Source organism: Prunus dulcis, chromosome 1 (genome assembly GCF_902201215.1).
Source record: "Prunus dulcis chromosome 1, ALMONDv2, whole genome shotgun sequence".
NCBI classification, from domain to species: Eukaryota; Viridiplantae; Streptophyta; class Magnoliopsida; order Rosales; family Rosaceae; genus Prunus; species Prunus dulcis.
Window position 1 is genome coordinate 42,447,911 of NC_047650.1, and position 25,669 is coordinate 42,473,579.

General features: G+C 36.5%; 4 protein-coding genes across 5 annotated transcripts; 2 read left to right on the forward strand and 2 right to left on the reverse strand.

The window, feature by feature from the left end:
* Positions 1-868: 868 nt before the first annotated feature.
* On the reverse strand, positions 869-8,813 carry LOC117632888 (protein RETICULATA-RELATED 1, chloroplastic). Its single transcript, XM_034366506.1, has 8 exons — positions 8,269-8,813; positions 6,604-6,768; positions 6,394-6,486; positions 6,121-6,236; positions 4,427-4,525; positions 4,034-4,339; positions 2,456-2,620; positions 869-1,491 (listed from the first exon to the last, which is right to left on the reverse strand). Exons 1-8 carry the CDS (start codon positions 8,587-8,589, stop codon positions 1,203-1,205), a joined length of 1,554 nt encoding a protein of 517 aa, XP_034222397.1. The 5' UTR covers positions 8,590-8,813; the 3' UTR covers positions 869-1,202.
* A 2,097-nt stretch (positions 8,814-10,910) lies between these two features.
* LOC117615810 (probable E3 ubiquitin-protein ligase RHC1A) lies at positions 10,911-12,150 on the forward strand. The gene is made up of 3 exons (XM_034344968.1): positions 10,911-11,756; positions 11,857-11,982; positions 12,066-12,150. The coding sequence occupies exons 1-2, from the start codon at positions 10,922-10,924 to the stop codon at positions 11,889-11,891; spliced, it is 870 nt and encodes a 289-aa protein (XP_034200859.1). The 5' UTR covers positions 10,911-10,921; the 3' UTR covers positions 11,892-11,982; positions 12,066-12,150.
* Positions 12,151-12,817: 667 nt separating this feature from the next.
* Positions 12,818-16,044, forward strand: LOC117616647 (RHOMBOID-like protein 10, chloroplastic). Of its 2 annotated transcripts, XR_004584157.1 has the most exons (10): positions 12,818-13,101; positions 13,247-13,458; positions 13,647-13,701; positions 13,797-13,877; positions 13,958-14,054; positions 14,140-14,207; positions 14,823-14,921; positions 15,075-15,116; positions 15,724-15,932; positions 15,964-16,026. XR_004584157.1 is itself a non-coding variant. In XM_034346027.1 (9 exons), exons 1-9 carry the CDS (start codon positions 12,937-12,939, stop codon positions 15,865-15,867), a joined length of 963 nt encoding a protein of 320 aa, XP_034201918.1. In that variant the 5' UTR covers positions 12,818-12,936; the 3' UTR covers positions 15,868-16,044. The 2 variants fall into 2 exon arrangements, 1 of the variants encoding a protein (XP_034201918.1); XM_034346027.1 differs by having other exon boundaries at positions 15,724-16,044.
* A 2,588-nt stretch (positions 16,045-18,632) lies between these two features.
* Positions 18,633-19,585, reverse strand: LOC117620295 (extensin-like). Its single transcript, XM_034350462.1, has 2 exons — positions 19,451-19,585; positions 18,633-18,953 (listed from the first exon to the last, which is right to left on the reverse strand). Exons 1-2 carry the CDS (start codon positions 19,583-19,585, stop codon positions 18,633-18,635), a joined length of 456 nt encoding a protein of 151 aa, XP_034206353.1.
* Positions 19,586-25,669: the final 6,084 nt, after the last annotated feature.

Sequence of the window (25,669 nt, forward strand, 5' to 3'; positions counted from 1 at the left end):
TGCGTTCCACTGAAGCTCAGCCACCTTCCCGAAATCCCAGTGATGCACATAAGCTATGATCTGGTGTGGAAGCAAGCATCGGCCCGAAGCTTGGACAATACGTCTTATGAGCAGGCGGCTCTATTGGATCACGACATTTGTACCGAGTGCCGCAGGCGTGAGCCAAGGTGGCCAAAACTTCAAAGAGGTGTGACCAAGCTCTACCCTTGTAATCAGCCTCTTCAAGACCTTGGAATTCCGGGTCTGATTCTCAAGGGAAAAGCTCCACAGCAATGCTTCGGAACATCGAAATGGGGCACATGTTTGGGTAGTCAAAATAAGAATATCCGGCCATGCTTATACTCCGGCCGAAGGGATTATCCACTTCAAGGTATATATCAGGATGCTTTAATTTCTGCCGCTTCAATTTTTCAATATCAGACTTAAGAGGTTCTCCACAAACACTGTCGTATAACAACTTATAATGCGGGTCATGCTCGTACCTCTCAAGGAATTCCTGGCCTTCCAGAAGGAAGCACAGCATCTTTGCAAGGAACATGAAATTGCCGAACACCTCCGTGAAAGGTGCCAAGTTAGATATGAAAGTCTTGAGTGTGGCCAATTCATGGACAGGTAGAATGCTTTGTTAAACTTTCGATCTTCATCATCGGAATGGATTGTATTGTTGTAATTCTTTCTAATGAAGTGCTTTTTATTGTATTGTATGAGTGTTGTGCCCTAGCAAATGGGGGTTCTCTCTTGTGGTGGATCTTTTCTTTTGTCATAACAAAGTTCCATTTTGACGAGAAAAAATTGAATAAGTTGGACATAATTCACGCACAACTTTATGATATATATTATAATCTGAACCGTTAATTTTTCAGCAATATGACAAACTAGCACTGCTGTAATTACAAACAGCAATAATTTTTTAAGTCTTCTTCAAAAATGCACGTGTAGCTAAAAGAATCGAAAGCTTCTAATTTACTAAAATTTCGAGATCAGCACAGTAGTACAATACACTTCGTTTGCGATCAAGAGGGAGAAACTATAGAAGGAAAAAAAAAAAATTAGAAATCTTCTCCTTATATCTTGTCATTCAGCAATCCTACGCAAGAGATGCCAGAAATTTCTGCACAACACCTCCTTAGCGCCTCTTGTTTAGTGGTTGTATCTCCCTTGGCAACAAAATTGGACTCTGTTGGTGATTACATTTGACTAAACTACGCTGAACTTGCAGTCACCTTCTTCCGGACAATCCTCTTTCTACGTGTCTTAGGGGTTGATGATTCCCCATCAGCAACGGAGTCAGCATTCCCCTGTTTGATGCCAAGGAGACCGAGCCCAGAAACAATGGCATTCTTCGAAATAAACCATTTTGAAGATGGCCGTTCAAGATTGTCAGAAGGCCTACTGTAAACCTTCAAAAGATCATCAGAGTCAACCAGTGGATCAGCCTCCACCCCAAGCCAAGCCAGCCTTGATCTCTCCCCTACTTGTACATTCAAAAGCCTGTGCACATTCCCAATTAAGAGTCAAAAGAAGAACTCTTAACAGTAGTCGACATATGTGCAGCAATTACCATTTAAAAGCAAGACCTAAGATTTTCTCAATAAAAAGAAAATCCCAGTAGAGTTTTTTTTAATATAAAAAAGAAAAACCCAGTATAGTTAGACCAAGATGGCCTTGGTTTTATGACAGAACCATATCCCTGACATGCAGAGGTAACTACAAAAGTAAATGTCACGGGATGAAATCACACCACAACGCATTTCAAAGTTCAAACTAAGCATTTAATGTTTTGATGACAGCATATATTCGGATTTGGATCTGCCCACTAATTTTATTCAGATTTAGATATCTACAAATTCTTGAGAGGATCACAGAACCAAACAATCTCCATTGCAACTTAAGTCTACCAAGTTTCTCACAACGAGGCAAAGTAAATAGGGACAGAAAGGCAGAATCCCTAAGGGAGTTGCAGTGGAAATAAGTTACAAATGATTGCTACGATTCTGCACTTGGAGGAAAGACATTGACTAGGTATATCCATATATGAGAATTCAACCAATTCCCATGCAAATTAACATCAAAGCAACATATATAAAAGCACTATGCTGGCTCCACCAGGCGCCAGCAAAGCTGATGATGAGAGAACTGAACCATTTTTCATTATGGATTTATACTTTTAGATTATTAAGGAAAACTATGGGAAAAAAGATATGTTTTCAAAATATTAAATGCTTAGATTTAAGTGAATAATAAATGCAAAGGCCAGAGAAAATTGAGAAGGTAGAAAGGGGGAGAGTGGAAAGTAGCTAGCATTCATCAATACTTCAACAAAAAGGTTAACGGAAAACGGTAAGAATGTCTTAAGCATGAAAGGACAACCCTCTAAGTGCGGGGTTACGTTTGTACAAGAAATTTAGCAGTGTAAGCTTTGAATGCAAGTCCCCACATATAATGAAAAGCATACCTTAATGTCGTGCTTAGAAACAGCGCCACTCCAATAACATCAAAATGGTTCATCACAGCTCTGTCAAATCCACACAACAGCTGATATCTCAGGTTTGCATAAAGTCCAAGGAATGCACCATAACCAAGTGCATTTGCTTTCACACTTGGGATAGTCACAGATAACCTGTTGAAAAGTTAAAAATTCAATATGAACTAAATTCTTCAAGCAAGCATAGGAACTACTAAATTAGTTCGACTAATAATAAACAACTGTCTTTTTTATAAGGGGAGGGAGGAGTGAAAATTAATCTCAAAGAAGTTGAAGCATTCTCCCTTCTGCTAATGTTTTGTTTGAGTGGAACCCTTTTACTATTCACAACAAAAACAAACCAAACTACATCATTTAGTCTAAAAAAGAAAAGATTACAGAATCAACAGAGTGTAAATTTTTTAGTTTTGTTTTGGCCAAAGACATTCTGCCAAATCGTAACTATCAAGTATGGAACCGATATTGGTAAATGTAAAAAAACTAAACCAACCTATTATTACAGTAAAACTTCAATACCTCAAAGTATAAAAATTCTTGTATTTACATCACAGTTACAAAGTACGCTTAAACTACAAAACTTCAATTCCCATTGCTACAAACAGTATCCATTAAGACTAAATTTAATGGTTAAGTAATACATGTAACAGAACTCAATTAAAAACACACATAAAAGTAATACACCTAAATAACTGCTGCAATAATATCATCTCGTTACGGGGATGAGAGCAGCACTAAGAAAGATGCAAGAGTATGAAAGGAGAAAGGGGAAAGGAGGAGAGAAAGTTATAACAAATAGTGATATTAATGGATAAGGATATGTAATCCAAATATACATTGCAAATCATCTATATCATAAAGCTATGAATAGCTTTGATGAAATAGCTTAGAACATCAAAGTATACTACGTCTAACAAACAAAGAAAACATACTCCAAACTGATAAGGTCACCAAATCATTAAAAAAATTAAATACTGAGATTTTTATTACGAGGTCACTTGTCATTCAATAAATTAGCAAAGAAACTTATTAAACAAAGTAACTTCTTTTTGGGTCTGATTAAACGAAGTAACTTTAACAAGCATATTATCAGTCCAGTGAACAGCTAACACCTATCTACACTTTCCTATAGAGTATCGAATTATTGTTTAGTTTAAGTGGTTATGGAAAAGAAAAAACAAAACAAACAAATGCAGAAAAGACGGGCAAATCAAAGTATTAGCGATAAAGTCAACCAAAGACAAAGTATTAGGGTTAAAGTGGTATAAATTATTTCATCAGAAATTGTACTGGTTGAGGAAAAAAACAAAACATAAAAATAAAAGAAGCAAAGACAGACAAACACAAAGTTTTAGGGTGTAAAAGTGGTATAAATTAATTTATCAGCAATTGGTAAAATTTTATCAAAGGGAATCAGTGTTCTATGAAGAAACGATAGGACTCATGGTTCTTTAACGGAAAAGTAAGACAAATTCCTTCTTTCACTTCTTCTCCATTTCTAATATGAGCCCAATATAGAAAACAAAAACATGTCAGCAATACACTGCTCACCTTCCCTCTTTTTTATGGGCCAAAAAATTTGATAAAGAACCTTGCACAGCTCCAGCTGTTAGTCCAACCATACACAACTCAGCAGCCTTGTAGAAGAACGAGTGAACTCTCTTTTGCAAGTCAAATTCCCTCAGTGGGTAGCTCTTCTCAAATATATTGTTGGGGAGCTTTTGTAATGTATTTTGCAAATCAAACTTGAATGTGTTCCCATATGAACGACAAGGAGCAAGTGACCAAACAACAATAGCATTGCATGCTGTTACTGTGAGCACATTTATAAGCGCCAAATCCCATTCTTGCTTTATCCTATTCTCAAAGTAAAGAAACATCAATGAGTCCAATATTTAAAGGGCTTCAGAAAAATTTGATGCTTCTGTCATAATATGAACACACCTGCCCTTACGATTCTTTAACTCCCACCAAACTGAGGAACCAATTGTTGCAGCCTGCTCTAAAAGAAACCTATATAAGAAAGCGGGATCTGCAAGCATTCTGCACAACAAATTATATTACACATCAAATTAAGGAAACAAATCACCATTTTATGTTTATTAGAGAATTCAACGGACACCAAAACATAACCCTCATTCAGTTGTAGAAAGCATTACAGGAAGGGAGGACATATAAAAGCATTGCCACTGAATTACGAAAACATATAAATTATTACATCATAAAATCAGTAAGTTATGTTTTCTATTTATTTATCTATATATGGCTCCTCGTCTTTTGTCGTTTCATATCTTATTTTTCAGACTTATTCACTAACTTCCTCTGTTGTCTCTTCATTTTTGTTGTGTTCCCAATCTTGGTCTTCACAGGAAAAACTCTTGGTGGATTGGTACATGTTTCAGTTTGCTTGCAAGTGTTCAACGAGAACCTTATTGAAACTGCTCTTTTGGTTACATTTGGCTGCTGGGCTACTTAAATGTCGTTTGGTTGCTCCTTAATTAATAGTTGACCGTTGATTACTCATGTTGGGTCACTAAATTAGATTAGATTCAATTGTTTTGATTGTTCAAGTTAGAGTAGGAGTTTGTTGGTCAACTATATTTATGCCCGCAAATTTAAAAGTAAGAGGAGTCATAATGGGCTCTAAAAGAATAAATACAAGGTATTTGGACGAGATTTTTTGCAGGGATGCTATGAAAAATGCAATCGATGATGGGAAATTTTTTTAGAATTTTCTGAAATATATATTTTTTTCAGGCCCATTGTGGAAGCACTTTATATCGAACTTAGAGTTTAAAAATGACACATGATCGCTTCATGTTTTTGAGGCACATGATGCCATCAGATTTCCAGGCATATGATGCCTAAGTTATTGAAGCAGACTGGTAATATATCTAGTTTTTACAAGGGAAAACACCAAATCCAAAAGCTAGACACTTCTGTTCAAAATGTGTGATAAATTTGCAAGGGAGTATTGACCATGTTGAAGATCATATACAGAGAAATTCAAGGTGGTATGACACAGCATTTAAGGCAGCATAAGCACAAATCCAGTTTACTTTAGTTTCTTTTATATTTTGAAGTGTGGAGAATAAAAAATAATTAGGATTATGAGAATACTGGTTTCCTTTGTTAATAGCTAGTTCGCTTTGGTGATCAGCATTGGTCTTTAATAAATCCATTTAGGGTCATGATTTATGTAAGTAAAACCCTTTAAGAATTATGATTAATCTATTTCAACCTGTCGCTATTTCCTTAAACACTACCCAAAAAATATGATTTATTTCAACAATATAACAAGACAGTTCCCCACTTATACGGATCATAGAGAATTGATTTCTTAATAGCCTGCTAACTCCTACGCTATCAAGCATTGATGCCATCACAATGTCTTGAGGTATGCAAATAAAGTTTTCTGCACATTTCTACTACCCCTTCCTACCATAAAAAAATTTAAAAAAAAAACTTTGTGTATGGAAACATTAATTGGTATGACATTGAGAATCTAACATGCCAACATTAATCAAACAAGGAAAAATGCTAATGATATTATCACTCAGAACAGTCCAAAAGCTACTTATTGGCAAAAGGGATAAACTTGAGACTTAAGGAATAGCTCGAGAAATAAATAAACTTACCTGCCAATGAATGCCCTTGATATTCCATCAGGAAGTGCACGAGAAATAAACCTAGTAGTGGTTGGCCTGGCATTGGTTGCTAAGAATTTAACCATTTGAGCGGAGCTGATCAGTCCCTGGAGGCAATATTTCAGTTAATTAGCCAATAGTGTTTCTTTTTCTTTTCTTTTTCTTTTCTTTTCTTTGTTTTTTTTTTTTTAAAAAAAATTTGGGGGGGTTTGTAGTATCTAGCTTAGAGATTTCAGACAAAATGTGATATCAAAAGTACTGCACCATTTCATAAGCTTGCCGGAACCCAGCAGGTAAATCCATCATTGTCTTCTGCCACTCATTCAATACTGCATCTACAAATTTTCGATCAAACAGCTGGAGAAAATATCACAAAGCATCAATACATCTATACATTACAAATTAACATCAGCATAGAGAAAGAAAAAAATTTCAACAAATAAGCAATATTGTTTATGTGCATAAATTCCTAACCTCTTCAAGAAACATCCGTCTTCTAAACAGACCACCTTCATCACCCTCATCACCATCATCGAAGTCATCAAAATAATCATCATCATCACCGTCATCGTCACCTCCATCACCACCACCATTATTTATCCTCTTTCCAATATCTCCACCACCTCCCCCAATTGCAGTCTGCAATTTCAATTATTAGGATTTTAACAAAATACTGAACAGAATAAAGGGAAGTAAATGAAACATTCCAATTTATATGGCCAGAATTGCTTAATGAAAGCAGAGGCCTGAGTACTCAGACAATTGTCTAATGCAGTATCGCATGAATGGTTAGAAAGAGTTTTCCATTTTGCAGACCTATGCCTTAGATCAACCATTATTAGGGTACAAGGACTAATTTGATGGTCAATACCAAGGACAAAAATATTGATGCCTTATAACTGTTTCTTTCTTTCTTTCTTTCCGTTGCATTCAAGAACTTTCACTTATTGCCTTAATTAAATTTCTTCTTTCCTTAGTTTATAACTATTATCATAATACTAATGGGTAGCTAATACAACATTTACATTGAAGTTTCAGATGTCAAAATTCCCCGGCAATTATTGAAAGTAATGAGCTAGATTGAAAGTTAAAAATTACAAAATTCAATAAGAAAATATCACTCACACATACAGAAATTGGAATCTTGGCAGTCGGTGTAACTATTGGTGTAGTTTCAGAAAAGATAAGTATGGTTTATTTGTTGTCTATTCAGATTACTATATAAATAGGTCACTCTTGATACTTAAATCCATACCTATTGATATTGAGAATATAAGATTAAAGTCTGTTATTAAAGTTCAAGTAGACATACATTTTGGTTCTGTTTTCTTTTCTCCTATGTTCTTTCTCGATTCTAAAGTATACATATACACTAAACTCCCTTTAAAAATTCTGCATAAATTTTGATGTCAGTTTCAGCATACATTCAATCTTTGCATCCGACTTATATTTTTTAATTAAAAAAAACATTACAACCCATGAATTACAATATCATAAGAAATTAAAATAGAGCTAGTTCTTTTCTCAAAACCAAACAAACCACATGTTGGTAGATCACTGTTGGTGATATTTGTAGAGAACTCATCATAGTTAGCTTTCCTATGCATCCTCTATATCTTCTTTGAAGTCAAAAATTTAATAAATTTCTACTCTCATAATCAATATAGTGTGAAATCTAATGCATTTTCACACACAAGAATGACAAAGATGATAAAAATTCTAACCCGAAGGAAAAAACCAGAATCCTGGAAGAATTGAATCATTTCAATCGATCAGTTAGCAACTTAGCACAATTTTAAGGATCCTATTTTCCCAAACAGTAAACATTGAAAGTTTCTCATATTGTATGCATGGGAAAATTGTAAATTAGCAAGGCGGCCATATTACACTAATGATTTTGATAAAATAACCTAAAAATGGAATCTGGTTATCCAAATTACTGCAGTCTCCAGCACCTAGGTCAAGCAATTTATCTATCTTTACTTCGTTAAACGCACAATTCAGCTCAGTGTGCCACTCTCAGTTTCTTTTTGATTTCCCACAATTTCTCACTAACGAAACAACTCAATTAACTTGAGCAAAGAAGAATAATCAAAATTTCATTGCCAAACACAGAGAGAGACAGAGACTCAGACTGACCTCGGGGCTAGACTTGGATTGCTTCTGAGACATATCGAGCTTGCCCTTCTCAAGAGTAACCGCACCTAACGCACCATACTGTCCCTTCATAACCGGACCAAAACCGCCCGCGACGGTTGGCCCCACAAAGCACCTCTCCAACAAAGCCATGGAGTCTCCATCCACAAAACCAGAAGTAGACGGAGCCGCGCAATTGGCCTTCAACACCAGACCTCTCCGCTCCGACATCCGAAGCTGGATGGGACCCATCAGCTTGGGCTTCGTCGGGAGCTGGGTGTTTATCGGCATGATTTGAGCCGTTTGGAACACTGCGTGCGACATTTTTTTCTCTCTCTTTTTGATTTTTTTTATTTCTGTTTGGATACTGAGAAAATCAAGTGATGATTTTCTCGTGAATTTTCTTGGCTCTCTCTCTGGAGAGAGAGAAGTGAAGAAACAAAGAGGGGGAGCAAGGGGTTGGGGGATTGGGGGTTTTGAGAGGAAGATAGCCGACTAAACGACGACAACCCAATCCGAAAGCGAAGTTCCTTTTTTCTTTTTATTTTCTTTTCGTTTTTTTGGGTTTTTCCTAGACCAGGTGAGTTGACTAGGACTTTTGGATGAGTCGACTCGGCCGGCCCGGTTTGCGTGGGAATTTAGTTGTCTACTTGTCATTGCCACATTGTTCAAGTCGCGCACCAAATCCACTACAAAATGAATTTCACAACCAATAAAAGGTAGGGAAATTAGCGGTTTTGACCCTGGCTCCAGTAAATATTGCTCAAATGACCCCTTTTCTTAAAACTTTGTAAAATGATCTCTATAAATACATCATATCTCACGCCTATCATCTTTTTCTCACTTTTATGTTTCTCCTCTGAAATCAATCTCTCTCTCTCTCTCTCTCTCTCTCTCTCTCTCTCTGGTGTCTCTCAAGATCACTCTCTCCAAGGTGTCTTCCTTAATTGCGCAGATTATTCATCAAGGTTAAGATACGCAATCTCATTTTTCTCTTTCTTTCGAACTCTAATTTCAAATAAGTGTTGTGGTTTAATGTTTGTAAGAAAAGGATTTATATGCCCCTAATTTAAGTTAGGGTTTCAACGAAATCGATTTGTATAGTGTAATTTGGTCATTATTATCGTAATTAATATAAGTTAATTTAATGTTCCAAACCTTGTGAGATTTATGTTTATCCAAAAAAAACTTTACGAGATCTCATTTCAGTCACTCTAGAATTGTTGCCGTTGGTAGGGTTTTGTTTACTTTGAAGAAAAAAATTTCCAAATGCACTTGTTGGAAAATTGCAATCGTCTATGAAGAACTTGTCGATCATCGTTGTCGCCATCATCAATTTGTTATTGTCCTTGTAAAATGACAAACCAACTCTTATAGTTAACAAAAAAATTGGATGGAAGTGTAAAAACTTGACGATATATGCTAAATTGACCATTTAAATTAGTCCGGGGGCTAAATCAGCAAAATATATATATATATTCAGGGTGTGAAGTTCGACAATCGAAATAGTTCATGATACTTTTTGACAATTTACCCTAAACTTGAAAGATAACTCAGGAGTTGTGAGCTGGATATCTTAATACAAAAGAGATTGGTTATAACTCAGGAGTTGTGAGCTGGATATCTTAATACAAAAGAGATTGGTTAAGTTCAACGTTGATTAAGTCTTTTTCTGAGAGAAAAGTTGTGTGTTTTGGGAGCTGCGTTCTGCTAGTATATATAGACCTCTTGGTTGTTGAATCCGCACGCTTGGTGAAAGGATGGTTGAGTTTGCTATCAGTCCTTTCTTTGTTTGTAAAACTGGTTCAGTAGAGACTCATGGTTCAAATCGCATTTAATGCTATTACTCTTTTTGCCGCCTAACTTCTTCCAAGCTTGAGCTTCTATTTGGGTAAACGCGCCCTACCTGGGTAAAGGCATTTTTCAAATGTGGGCAACAGCTTTTAAAAAGTCAAGCTATTAGGCTATTTCGACATGGTTAATGACTATCTATTTATGTATATGTCTTCAACATTTACAGCGCGTTTACGAGGAAATTTAAAAGTACAAATGAATTTATAAATGATGAAAATTAATGTTTTAGAATTTGTAAGTTTCTTTTTTGGTTAACAGATTTAAACACGAAATTTAACGTTTATTTGTAAAATTATTTGTTTTTAATGCTCAATCTCTTTTGAAATTTTAGAAATGATGACTATTTAGAGAGAATCTAAAGTTGGGAATTATGACCTTTAAATTTCATGTTTTTTCCTAAACAGAATTTCTAAATTTCTTTATTTTGTTCTCTAAACATGAGAATTAATTTATATCAATTTAGAAATTCTAATTTTTGTCAAAATCTCATATCTATTTCCCTCGTCCAAATCAATCAATGACTAATTAAACGCTATGACTTTGCATCACATTTGAATCATCCTTTGCTTTGTCAAGATGAGAAGAAGAAGAAGAGAGAGAGAGAGAGAGAGAGAAAGTGATGAAGAAAAGAAAGCAGAAAACCAAACCACAGTTTTCGAAAAAGGAATCTCCAACTGTACCACCCGAAGCCATCCTTTTCTCTCCTTTGATCTCTTCATGCATGAAACCCACGTGTATAAATAAACCTTCCCTCTTCTTATTTCTTTCAAAGACAAACCAAAACCTATTCAAATTGTAACCAATGTCACTGCAGGCTCATCGTCCTCGTGTTATCGTCAACGGAATAAGACGAATGAGAACCTTCCGTTACTTTTGGTGCCAACATTGCCAACGTACCATAAGGATTGCGTCTTCCAACCCATATGCAATTCTATGCCCATTTTGCTCAACTGAGTTCAATCATGAGCTTGATATACTAAGCCCTAGGCTTGTCAATGATCACCTTACACTGTCCCCAGCTGCCCAGTTATTGCAAACCTTGTCGCTCATCCTCGATCCAATGCACCAAAGAGCTCGAGAGCAAACAGAAAACGAAGATCATGGACGTTCTTGGATCACCCTCCAATTTGATAGACCACCTCGCTCATCGCCAAGACAAATTGTTCCCCCTCTGGTTCCTCTAGCAAATAATAGCGAAGATGTGGTAAATGATGTCACTGGGGGCACCTGGACGGTTGAAAATGACTGCCCAGGTCCCCCTCCAGCACCTGCTTCAGCCATTCAAGCTTTGCCCTTGGTGAAAGTCACGGAAGGGCAGATGAGGAACGAGCCCACTTGCCCCGTGTGCAAGGAAGTGTTCGCGGTTGGTGGGGAAGTGAGGGAGATGCCATGCAAGCATCTCTACCATTCTGATTGCATACTCCCATGGCTTCACATACACAATACTTGTCCTGTTTGCCGCTATGAGCTGCAAGAAGAAGGCACTTCTTGTGACGACAATAACAATGAGTTTGAGGATTATAGTGATGAAAATAATCTCGTAGAAAGCATAAAATGGTGGTGGAAGCAATTCCTATGCTTGTGGCCATTTCGCGCATTGGATAATTGGAGGCAACGTTACCTTGATAACCAACAAGGTAATTAACATTCTAACTCCTGCACGTATTTGATATAATGTTTACGAGTTGTAGCTTTTTCTTTGGGAACTTTTGTCGAACAGATCGTCATCTTTTGCAGACAGAACCTGGTGGACCTCTTGGATCTTTCTATAGCCAGCTTAGAGGTAAAAACATATTGCATAAATTTGTGAATATTACTTGCTTTTCAAGCACTCAATGTAAAGAAGATATTAAAGTTCAACAGGTATGAATCTATATGACTAGTTATATTTCTCTCTTTAACCTATAATTTAATGTTAGAAATGTTAACTATTTTGCTTCTTGCAGTTTCTTTTTAGGACAAATTCTGCACTTTGGAGCACTTCCTAATTTAATTTTATGGGATTTCTTTATCAAAGAATTGCAATGGTTCGATACAAATAAAAAAAAATAAAAAATTTGAGGAATTGTGTTGGTTCCGACCTCAAACAGAATTGTACATGAATAAAAGAATGGCATCTCTTGCCTCATTTATAAATTGTTTCTATGTCTATTCTGTTTTTCCTTTATTTTATTTTATTTTATTTTACACTTTTAATCTGAATCTCCTTAAAGCCCAAAAAGAATGGCATTTTATTGACATCACTTTTGTATTTTGGGTTTTGGATATTTTGATTAAAATATTGAGGAAAAAAAAACCATATATATATATATATATGAGATACTATTTAAACTATTTATATATATATACTTTTTTATAACCATGATCATTTTCTTCTATGTCGGTAACTTTCATTGGAGGCAAATGTATTATCTAACTTCTCATTTCTTATTCCCTCTATATATTTTCTTTTATTCTAAACTAATCTAATATACGATAAGAGAATATCGAACTCGAGTTCAAAGGGACAGACACACTGCCTTAATCAATTAACCTAACCTACATTTTCTTTTCCCTCTATATAGTATATATCTTCAGTTAAAAATAAAAACCAAGAATAAAAAACAAAACAAAAATATAATACGAGTCAAAAATAAAAATGTTATCAAATGGTAGATAATGTATTTTGAGAAGTTGTTGTGATAAGAGGGATTTTAATGGGCTACATAAACAGAGCCTTTTGGACCAAAGAGGTAACTGGCTTATTACAAACAGAGCCTCTCTCTGCCTTTGCCCTCTTTTCCATTTTCATGGTTTGATGGTTAGGTAATAGAAATAATGATAAGATCATTTGAGCTTCAGGGGCAGTGGTTCCCATTACCCAAAGTGGGTCCCACTCCAACCCCCATTCATCACATCACCACGGCCGCTTCTCTCCGCCTCGGCCACCATCTCGCGCATCACCAATTCCGTCTTGATTCTCTTTTTCGTTCCTACTTTCAGGTATCATTTCATTCCATTTTCTTCAATTTCTATGGTGCCCTTGAGGATTAAATGTCTTAATTTGATGTAAATGGGTAATATAAAATATGGGTTTTTGTTATTTTTCGCTTATGGGTTTTCCATCTCTTGTTTGTTGTGAAAGCAGAAACTTGCTCATATTAGTTCCCTGCATAGATTGAAGGAAGGAATTAATTTTCTGCCATTGTCGAGTCATGCTTCACCTTGCTTTAATTTCTTTAATGGGGGAGAAACTAGCAATGACTCCACAAATGAAGGGATGTCTAACTCTAAGGTGTCCAGTATAAACTTCTTCAATGGGAGGCAATGGACTAATGTCCTCCTTGCTCTTAATATCTTGTAAGTTCCATTTTATCACCTTTCCAAAACAAAGGATGAAGGATATGTAGTTTATTATGAACATAATCCAATAAGAAATTTGTTTTTTCTTTTGATACTTTCAAACATGTGCCTCATTTTTGACCTTTTTCAAATTGAATCCCAGCAATCCACTATACGACTTATTGTTTGTTAAATCGCGTGAACAGAGTTTACATTGCACAAATCGCAACACAAGATGAGTTACTCCTATGGGGAGCCAAGGTAAGATGGCAAAACAAAATGTGGGTACATATTCTTTTCAGTATTGAAACAGGCACTAAGTGGATTTTTTTTCCCATTGTCTTGATATATCGTAGATAAATAGGCTCATCGACAAAGGGCAATTGTGGAGGCTGGTCACATCTTCCTTTTTACATGCAAATGTTGGGCACCTAATGGTATGCTTTGAATCTTACGGCTTGGCATTCTAATGTCTGCATCTCAATCTGATTTTGTCTGTTTCTGTGTATTTTTTCAGGTTAATTGTTATTCTTTAAATTCAGTTGGTCCTACCATGGAGAAGATCAGTGGTCCTAATAGATATCTTGCGCTCTACTTTGCCTCTGCAATTGCAAGTAACAGCTTTATGATCTATCTACAATAGCCAATAAAAATTGCTTAGCGACTAGTATTCTGATTCAGTGGTTTCGAGAAAATCAGGTTCAGCGATGAGTTATTGGTTCAGTGAGGCACCTGCAGTTGGTGCATCAGGGGCTGTCTTTGGATTAGTAAGACATTTTATTGTTTTTTCTTAGCCGGACTCTTTTTCTGGATTTCCTAGATGCACCATATAACCTGCCAGATAATCTTGGTTTAATTTATTTATGGCAATAGAGTAGAGGAATCCAGTAAAATCAGGTTCATTGTCATGCAGTCACACAAACAAAGTTGATATTCCTGCAATTATTACCTTGTTGTTTATTTTTTCCCCATTTCTTATTCATCTCTCTTCAGAAGATATAATGTTTTCCTTTTCCTGTATTTCACCATTTAATATATAGCTTCATCTTTTACAGTTTTCATGAAATTTGTCAGCTGCAAACTTATTAAATTTGTTTCAAAATAAACCTCTGCAACTTCTGAATATCATTTTACAGGATTTCCTCCTCCAAAAGAGAAACTATAGGTATAAATGAAAAAGAAACATTTTTGTGAGTGATATGCTGCTTTGAAAAAGGAAGATTAGTTCATATCTTTATATATTGAATTTTAAAAATCTGCCTATGTACCTACTCAGTGTTATGGAATGCCAAGTGAATCTTCTTTCAAGCTATTCTGGCATGGTATTGCTCTTTCTCATCTCCTATAATTAATCAAACCGCTGGCTCTGATCTTTGATTTAGGTTGGATCTCTTGCTGTCTTTGTCATGAGGCATAGAGGTCTGGTTGGACGTGGCAAAGAAGATCTACAGCAGATAGCACATGTAATTGCCGTAAATATGGTATGTTCCTTCTCTGGTTACTATGTCTTTAAGTTTTGCCCAACTCAGTCCTTTATCTATCTTAATAACTTAATCAGCTCCCCTTCCAATTTATGTTGGCTGGATAAATGGATAAATAAACATAACTTTTTGTTTTTGTTTTTGTTTTTGCAGGCTATGGGGTTTTTCTTCAAAGGCATTGATAACTGGGGACATGTAAGTAGAACAAGAATGCTTGCTCTCTTTTTCACTCCTAATTAATGCTTTGTTTAGAAATTAGGAGCGTTGAATTTCAATGAACCTCCTTCACTGTGTATCCCTTGATTAGTTTTTGACAATAGACAAAGAAAAGTGGCTAATTAGTGTTTGAGTGTGCGTGTGGATCTCTCTCTTCCCTATCCCCGCTCCCTCCCCACACTGTCACATGCGCACACATGCGCATGTGCACGCGCATACATGCCCATTTGGCTAATTAGGGTTATGAAACATTTGGACCTCATTTTTTTCTCTTTCAACTTTCAGTTGCATTTGAATTCTGAGTCCCATGGTAAAGCACAATCTTTAATTTTCGTGCCAAGGATTGAGTTTCTTGATTACTTCTTTTCTGCTATTTTTAGATTAGCCATAAAACTGTAACAAAATGTGAAGAGACTCTATGAATGGCGTTGTATTGGTGAAATAATCATTTGAGGCAACCTATCTGGATCTGTTAGACGAATTGAAACACACGAGCTTGCATATGGTTCCTTCCATGCCTGCACTAAAATTCCTTCTTGTTTGTGTTATCCTCATCTTTGTTTTGAGTGTGACATTTGAATCTCAGTTTGGAGGCTTGCTCGGTGGAGTTGCCACATCATGGCTTCTAGGTCCTGCATGGAAGTACGAATCTCCCTCCAGTGATGGTCGAAGAATCTTTTCTGACAAGGCTCCTATTTTCTACCTCATCAACGCAAAGAAGAGATCCTAGACATTTTATTCCTATGCAAGCATATTGACTTCCCTGAACTTTTTGTGATCAACAGACTTTGTAGGGTAGCAGAGCCCTAAACCCTAATTTACTTTGGTAGGCTGTATCATCCAAGTGTAATGTTGTTTCTCACTATAAAGAAGAATTAAATTACTTTGACCTCTTTTTTTCAGTTAAGGTGTTGCAAATTTTAAAGTTTACCTCAAATTAGGCAGAGAGCATCCGCGTTCTAAGTCACACAATATCCTTCTGCAAACGAAAACTTTTTGGGTGTGACCATAACGCCGTTGACTTTGGTAACATTTGCTGTTATATTTACTTATGTTAAATAATTTTGTGAACTCAAAAAATATTTTTAATTTCCTTATATATTTTAAAAACAGTTACATTTATTTTAAAATCCTAGAAAATTATTTTAGTATTCCAAAAATGAATTTTGGCCTCCAAACCCTTAATCCGAGCCTCGAAGCAAAAACCATAGCTTTTGAACTTATTCGAACTTGTTCCAAAACCGTTCGCAAGCCTCGAAACCTAATCGTAAACCCATTGTAGGACTCAATTAAGCTTCGATACTCACGTAACTTGACCTAGGGCTTTATGATTAATGTTTCGATCTCAATCTTGGGTTAGTACGACGTAACCGGACCTAGCATAGACTTGTGTCGGCAAATTTAATGTTTCCTCAACAAAATAAATTCGGAAGTTTCTTGGAAAATTTGGAGCCATTATTTCTTTTAAATTTCAACTATTCTGTCTTGCGCAATTGCTCTCTCTCTCTCTCTCTCTCTCTCTCTCTCTCTCTATGATGATCTTGACCACATTTCAACAGTCATTTTTGAGCCAAAACTCACCAATCTCTCTTTCACAACTTCATTTTGGCCATGCCAAAAATTATAGAAGACAAAGAAGAAAAGAGTGGAGACGATTAATCGCGATCATTAGTTATAGGTTTAGGCTCGAGTGGGATTGAATCTCTAAGAGAAATTAAAGATAACCCAATACATGATCTGATCTGTAACTAATAAGAAATCAGAGGGCATCCATTATTAATGTCAATCGACAAGCAGGGGAACCCTTTGAGGGTTCATGAAATGCATATTTACTTGGGGTTAAACATTACAGTCAATTTGATGAGAATTAAATTGCTGGATGTCTCAAAGGAGAATACATTTTCAAGCATCTACCTTTGCTGCCGCAGATGCATAACTTACGCTGCTATCCCTCATAGTTTTGCACTGACTCGACTGCTCATACCAGAGAAAATTGATCTTTATGCTCGTTGAACAGTTCTTCAGCATCTGAATGCATTGAAATATGATTGAAAGGCATGAACTAATGATCAAAACCAATATTCTAGATGCAGTTAACTGAAGAACTGGAGTCGAAGTTATGAGCAATGAAAAAAAAAAACCATTTTGCAGTCGCTGAAAAAATTTATTCTCCCTCACGTTTTTCTTCTCAACCTGATTTGATGTCTTCAATATAGTCGCTAAAACCCTAGCTTGATGCATTTGCAAAGATACCAGACCCGCCAGGAAAAAGGAAATCCAAAAAAAAAAAACGCCATTCAAGTTTTCGAAAAATCGGCCGCCTAGGAGGGCTAGGCGGCTCCTTTTTTTATTATTTATCAATATTATAGCCGAGCGGCTATACTCGTTAAATAATATATTTAAAACGTATAGCCGGACGGCTTTACTCGTTAAATAATATATGTAAAAGGTATAGCCGCCCGGCTGTACTCTTCAAGTAATATATTTAAAAAGTATAGGTCTTCGAACATTCAACCTAGTTTCAGCAATGAATGAACGATAATCCGCAATGTTTGACAGCAGTAGTGGGAAATCACCTCAAAAGCCTCAAGACATGGATTCATACCATTAGCATCTTACCAGCTCTTAATTCATTGATATAGAGAACTGGAAAATAATCACTTAAAACTTGATACGTGAGTACTTAGTACTTACAAATGCAGTTGCCTTCCCCTTGCTGTTTCGATAGCCTTTGGATCTGCAAAATGTAATCAAACCAGTGAACACTACCCAAAGTTTATTCCAAAGAGAGCTTAATCATTTTCACAAGGAAACTCACACTAAATAGTAAACAAGACTGCATCCCTTGGAGCATGAAGAGCTACATGAAGCACTGATCTATTTTCTGTGCTGTTTATCAGAAGGCACCACCCAGAAAAAGAAAAACAGAATGCAAAGGGATCACATGACAATGGTTTCAGAAATAAGCTGGTCTCATGATCTTTACCATAAATCCTATAAAGCTATCAAATATAAGTTTTTGTGATTTCAGACAGTTAAAGGTCAGAAATTTGGGCATCCTAATTTTAAATAGGAGACACCAATTAGCTATTGTTCTACTGGCAGTTCTCTCTACTTTGTTGGAAGAGGTCCCAAATTTTAATCCCTTCCCCCAGATCACAAAATAAATTTTTTTTTTTTTTTTTTTAAGGAAACACTTCTCACTAATTGCAGATAAAAAAGTGTTCAAATTAGCATTTTAATTCCATATTTATCCACATAATACTCGACCAAAGGAAGATAAACTTGAACCGTACATGCTCTCCACCAAACATTCGGTTAATCTTTTCTTTGAGGGATGCAGCCTGCATTGTGGCATAGACAACATTAATTAGAAAACACTATATTCACCCAATCCTTCCCCCACCTCTGCCAATTTCCAAGGTTTCAGGCGTGGCACGTTGCCGTGAGTAGTCCAACAATATCCCGTCAAACTCACTGAGTGTTATGTTTGTTTTAGGTAAACCTGAACTGAATCTCAACCAGTGATTCAGCTTGGGGGAATTGAGATGAGGGACTCGTAGGGGAACCGTTAGGTGCATAAGTAGGAGGAACAGTAGGGTTAGGATGAGAAGTTGGTGAGGAGCTTGGAGGAATTCCAGAACCGCGGTATGGACATGGACGAGGATGTGGAGGTACTTCGGATGGTGCTGGTGGGAGATGATTACTGTCAGGTGATGGTGCTGGAGAGTGAACTGGAGAAGCAGGATATGGAGAAATTGTTGGCTCTGGAGATGGAGCGGGAGAAGGAGTAGGAGGGGTTGCAGTAAGTGTACCCTTAAGATAAGAAGATAAACTGATAACTTTTAACTTTACCAAGGACTGAATTATCAAGCCGGGAAAAAAAAAAAAAAAAACACGCCATTCAAGTTTTCAAAGAATGGGCCGCCTAGGCGGGCTAGGCGGGTTCTTTTTTTTATTTTTTTATTTTTTTTATTTTAATAAATAGTATAGCAGCACGGCTATATTTTTTAAATACGAAGAACATAGTATAGCCGCGCGGCTATACTATTTCTTATAAAAAATTAAAAACTGAGTATAGCCTATTTCTTTAGAAAAACTGAGTTCAAAGAAAAACAGTTCTTGACTTAACTATTTAGGTCAGTTCAGTTGTTCGATCAACCAAACTATGATCAAATTTTCTCAGTGAGCAAACAGAAAATCACAAAATCAAGAAAAAGAGAGACAAAATCAAGGAGACAAATTTTCATGAGGGTAAAAAGAAAAAAAATGAAAGTGAAAAATGAAAATAGAAGAGAGATAGAAAGAAAGACCTGTCGGCGAAGATCGGCAAACCGGAGCTTGGTTTCGATTTTTTTGGTGGTGTTAGGAGTCTTGTTATAGTCGACAAGACTCAGCCGCCGTCTGAGCCCCCTGGGAAGTCTTGGAGGCGAGGAGAACGACGCCATTTCTTCCCCAAAAAAAAGAAATAGTATAGCCGAGCGGCTATACTATTTCTTTTTTTAATAGCAAAACCTGGTATAGCCGTTCGGTTACACTGTTTTAAAAACTGAGTATAGCCGGCCGGCTATACTATTTATTATTAAAAAAAATTTAATATAAACTTTTTAATATATATTATGTTTATTCAATAATATGTGATAATTATATGTATAATATGTAAATTTGTGTGTATCATTGAAACATGAAAATATATACGTACATGTATAATAAGCGTATTGCATGTTTGCCTTTTAAAAAAAGTGAATTTTACCAAGTCTTTAAGACATGTACAGAACACGGATGTATTATTGAAAAATTAAAGGGGAGCAATAAAGACTCGGGTTATGGCCTAATACTATCAGTCCTCTAGATTAATCGGAATGTCATCCTCCAAATTCTCAAGCGAGGGTGTCTCGGGAAAGAATTCTTCCTTTGGATACAACTTCTGGAAAAGCTGTCAAGTGGAAACATTGACACCAAATTTCGTAAGGGTTAACATCAAGGGATATATAATATCAAAAAGTTAAGCTTAATGAAACAACACAAGATGTCAGTAAAGAGAAAATAATACACATATAAAGAATTTAGTATTTTCCCGTTTAATATTTGTATCATATACGTAAGTAAACTTAAGGTTTACCGAGGGTAGTTTCTGGATTTAACCCTGTAATATTTCTGGCAACATCAATAGGATCAACTTTTGCAAGACTGCACAGAGGGTAAAGCAAATTATTAGAATACCCTTAGACCGGAATCATCCATCCTCTGATAAAAATACGCATATAATCCTTTAACCCAACTACCAAGACTAGAACCAAATATTTACACACATAATGCATCTAACATAGTCCCTGAATATGGGCTATGTTTCTTCAACCACCACAACTCCAATCAATACACAGAATATAGATTGCTTTCAAATATAAACACACAGAAAATTTGAAAGCATAAGCACTTAAAAATTGATAGGTAAGTACTTACAAATGCAGTTGCCTTCCCCTTGCTGTTTCGATAGCCCTTGGATCTACAAAATGTAATCAAACCAGTGAACACTACCCAAAGTTTATTCCAAAGAAATCTTAATCATTTTCACAAGGAAACTCACACTAAATAGTAAACAAGACTGCAAAATATATGCATGGAAAGAATCATCTAAACCTGTTTGAAGAGGACCTAAGAAGCTGCCACCGATACCAACAGCAATGACATCCTTCAGGATCACCCTCATTGCTCTCCAAGTGTTCCTGTTGCAGAAAGTAGGATCAGATGAGGCTTCATATATATGCCTGTAATTGAAACATAAATTAAAACCAAATAAATGCATGGTAAAACTAAACTGAATCTCAACCAATGATTCAGCAATTTCTTGGCCGAAGATGAGGGTTTTTCCTCTTCTACAGCAGCTGTATTATCTTGCATCTCTCTGGGAGTTTTTGATTTACTCTTTTTGCCTATCTTATGGATCCAAAAGCTGCATTTCACCCAGATTACATTACTGAATTGACAAAAATGTATTTGCAGAGATGCCTGAACCCGCCAGGAAAAAAGAATCGGCCGCCTAGGCGGGCTAGGCGGGTTTTATTTTATTTCATTTATAAATAGTATAGCCGCGTGGCTGTACTCTTTTAATAATATATTTAAACACTATAGCCGAGCGGCTGCACTCCTTAAATAATATATTCCAAGAGTATAGCCGATCGCCTATACGCTCACCACGGACAAAAAATTGTAGAGCTTCCAGCCTGTGGAATCCGAGGGCACTGTCCCAGCGCTTGAAAAAAGCCATTGGTGTGTGATCTCTAGATAATAGAGGCCTGAACATAATAAGATCTCATCTCCATATAAGAAATCGGAGGGTATCGGTTATTAGTGGCAATCTACAAGCAGGAGGAACCCTATGAGGGTTCGTGAAATGCATATTTACTTGAGTTAAACATTACAGTCAATTTGATGAAAATTAAATTGCTTAATGTCTCAAAGGAAAATACATCTTCAAGCATCTACCTTTGCCTCCGCAGATGCATAACTTACGCTGATGTCCCTCATAGTTTTGCACTGACTCGACTGCTCATATCAGAGAAAATTGATCTTTATGCTCGTTGAACAGTTCTTCAACATCTGAATCCATTGAAATATGATTGAAAGGGATGAAAAAACGATCAAAACCAATATTCTAGATGCAGTTAACTGAAGAGCTGGAGTCAAACTTGAGCAATGAAAAATAACCATTTTGCACTCTAGGTAAACTAAGTTTAATTCTTCAAAAAATGACCCTCACATTTTTCCTCTCAACCTGATTTGATGTCTCCAATATGTCAATATGAAATAGAAATAACAAGGATATCTTTAGAACCTTTGTCCTCATGAACTCAATAAATAGCATCACCGTCAAAATCGAAAAGAAAAAAGCTCATAAATTCAGAATTACCAATGGATAATGAAATATTGTTAATTAAATTTAGTGATAATCTGAATGTTTAATCAATTAAAGGCAAGAGAACAAAGGAAATTTCCATACTGTAAGATTAGTGCTGACTGCTACCATTCCATATGCTTTGCAACTGCATCAAGCCTGAAATTGTTACGCTCAATCATGAGAAAGAGAGAGGAGCAGGCAGATCTTCAAAACTTACATTTTATCTGACAAACTCAATGATTAACTACAAAGACATAATAAACCTTCACTCCATCATACCATCTTGAGGACAAAATTATTCAATTATAAAATTACCAAGCTATTCCAAATATGATCATTCCCGCCCACTCCCAAGCTCATTCACGTTTGTTTAAATTAACCCAAAGATTATTAAGCAAAAATCCTGAACTGAAACAACGTGTTCGTATACTTGAAGAAGTGCTAGCAGTGCACTAACCCGAGAGAAGATGAAATCCATTCCCTAAGGGTTCAAACATTCAACATAGTTTCAGCTGTTGTAAAGCATAAGCAAAAGTAAAAGCATAAGCATAAGCATAAGCAAAAGCATGCCATGTCCTAAAATCCTATGTGCCGTATCAAATACAAAATGCTTCTCTACATGTCTTTAACAGATGAATGCATCCCTCCTTCAAGAATTATGCCACTGAAATAAACTCATGAACACAGACAATCTCATTGTTCCAATCAGGTAGGTCCTAAAATGAAGGAGCTAAAAGAAAGCTAATCCGCAATGTTTGACAGCAGTAGTGGGAAATCACTTCAAAAGCCTCAAGACATGGATTCATACCATTAGCATCTTACCGGCTCTTAATTCATTGATATAGAGAACTGGAAAATAATCACTTAAAAATTGATACGTAAGTACTTACAAATGCAGTTGCCCTCCCCTTGCTGTTTCGATTGCCTCTGGATCTGCAAAATGTAGTCAAACCAGTGAACACTACCCAAAGTTTATTCAAAAGAAAGCGTAATCATTTTCACAAGGAAACTCACCCTAAATAGTAAACAAGACTGCAAAATATATGCATGGAAAGAATCATCTAAACCTGTTTGAAGAGGACCTAAGAAGCTGCCACCGATACCAACAGCTATATTATCTTGCATCTCTCTGGGAGTTTTTGATTTACTCTTTTTGCCCATCTTATGGTACTGAGAATTGACAAAATGTATTTGCAGAGATGCCAGACCCGCCAGGAAAAAAGAAATCTGAAAAAAAAAAACTCCATTCAAGTTTTTGAAAAATCGGCCGCCTAGGCGGTTCTTTTATTTGTTTTTTTTTTTTAAATAGTATAGCCGCGCGGCTATACTAAGTTTCATAATTGCAATAGACCCGCCAGGAAAAAAGAAATCTTTAAAAAAAATGCCATTCTGTTATAAAATAACCTGAGATATGTGGTGGATTTTGAGCTGAACGTAAAGTAGACGAGACACAGTATTTAACGAGGTTCGGCTATGCCTACGTCCTCGGAGAGCAGCAGCAGTAACCTTTTCACTAAATAAAATAATAGAGCTACAATAGTGTTTACTAGGGGTGGGCACGGTTCGGTTTGGACCGGTTTTTGCCTCAAATTAGAACCGATCCGATACTATTCATGCGGTTTGGTTCGGTTCGATTTTAATTAAAAAAATTCAAAAACTGTCCGGTTCGGTTTGAACCGATTTCGGTCCGGTTTCGTTTTTGAACCGGATTATAAAAATTATTTTTTTAAATTATTTTGTAATACAATTCTCAACTGAAATATTATTTTTTTACTTGAAAATTAACAAATTATTCAATTTCATATAATAAATAAATATTAAAGTGAGAAAAGAGAGATATTTTGACATTGAACTTGGATAAATATTAGGTTTTTTTAGTGAAATTAAAAATATAGCATTAAATATAAATATATATTGAAATTATATATTTTTTTAGTTTCACCGGTTCGGTTCGGCCCGGTTCGGTTTTTGAAGACATGGAACCGGATTCGAATCCGGTCCAAATCAGTTCGGTTCGGTTTTTGACTGGTTTTTGACTTTTTGGTCAACTCGATTTTTTTCCGGTTTGGTTCGGTGTGGTTCGGCTCGGATTTCCGGTTTGCCGGTTTGAGTGCCCACCCCTAGTGTTTACAATATGTGTGGCTCACTGAATTTTCTCTCTGCTTACTTACCCTCTTCTTTCCTCTTCTCCTTTCCTTTTCTTCTTCTCTCTCTTCCTTTCCTTTTCCTCTTCTCTTTCTTCCGTTGCACACCTCTTTCTCTCTTCTTCCTTCTCTATTTATAGGCAGCTGTAAATGACACCCGTGATTCTACAATACACATCCGTGAGTGTGCAGCCTCCAAAGTCTTTGCTTAATTTCTTTGTGGGCCCCATAAATGTGGGCTCCACGTGTTTCTTCTTTACAACACTCCCCCTTGGAGACCACATGTCCCTAGATTGGTTGCCTCATTAAAACCTTGCTTGAAAAAACCCAGTGGGAAAATCTATGCGAAGGAAAAAGAGTACAACGTGCATATGTCCTATGTTAGAGGACTTTTGAATGCTCCCCCTGATTTTGCATGCTCCAACTTGATTGCTTGCAGAGTTGTCGTAATCCGATGCCATGCACTAACTTTTGGAATGTACATTTCGGCAATGATTTAGTGAAGAGATCTGCCAGGTTATCACTTGAGCGGATTTGTCCGACTTTGATTTCTTGACTCTTCTGGAGCTCATGTGTATAGAAAAACTTTGGTGATATGTGTTTGGTCCTGTCACCTTTGATATATCCTCCTGTGATCTGAGCAATACAAGCTGCATTGTCCTCATTCAGAATTGTTGGAGTGTTTGTTGTTGAGGGTAGGGCACATGTGCTTCGGATGTGATGGATTACCGACCTTAACCAAACGCATTCACGACTGGCTTCATGGAGGGCAAGTATTTCTGAGTGATTGGAAGATGTGGCCACTAATGTTTGTTTTGTTGACCTCCATGAGATCGCAGTTCCTCCACATGTAAATACATATCCAGTCTGTGATCGTCCTTGATGTGGATCAGAGAGATATCCTGCATCAGCATAACCAATAATACTCTGGGCGTTGGTCGATTCACTGGAATAGAATAACCCCATGTCTGTTGTCCCACGAAGGTATCGTAGAACATGTTTGATGCCGGTCCAATGTCGCCTTGTTGGAGCAGAACTGTACCTTGCTAACAGATTTACTGAAAATGATATGTCTGGTCTGGTACATTGTGCTAGGTACAATAAAGCACCTATTGCACTAAGATATGGTACTTCTGGACCAAGGACCATTTCATCATCCCCTTTTGGACGATATGGGTCTTTCTTAGTGTCAAGCGATCGAACGACCATTGGAGTGCTAAGTGGATGGGCTTTATCCATGCCAAACCGTTTCAATACTTTCTCAGTATAAGTTGATTGATGCACCAAAATTCCATTAGCATTGTGCTCAATCTGCAAGCCAAGACAATATTTTGTCTTTCCAAGGTCCTTCATCTCAAACTCACGTTTGAGATAATTAACAGTCTTTTGAAGCTCTTCAGAAGTTCCAATTAGATTCATATCATCGACATATACTGCCACTATCGCAAATCCAGACTCTGATTTCTTAATAAACACACATGGGCAAATAG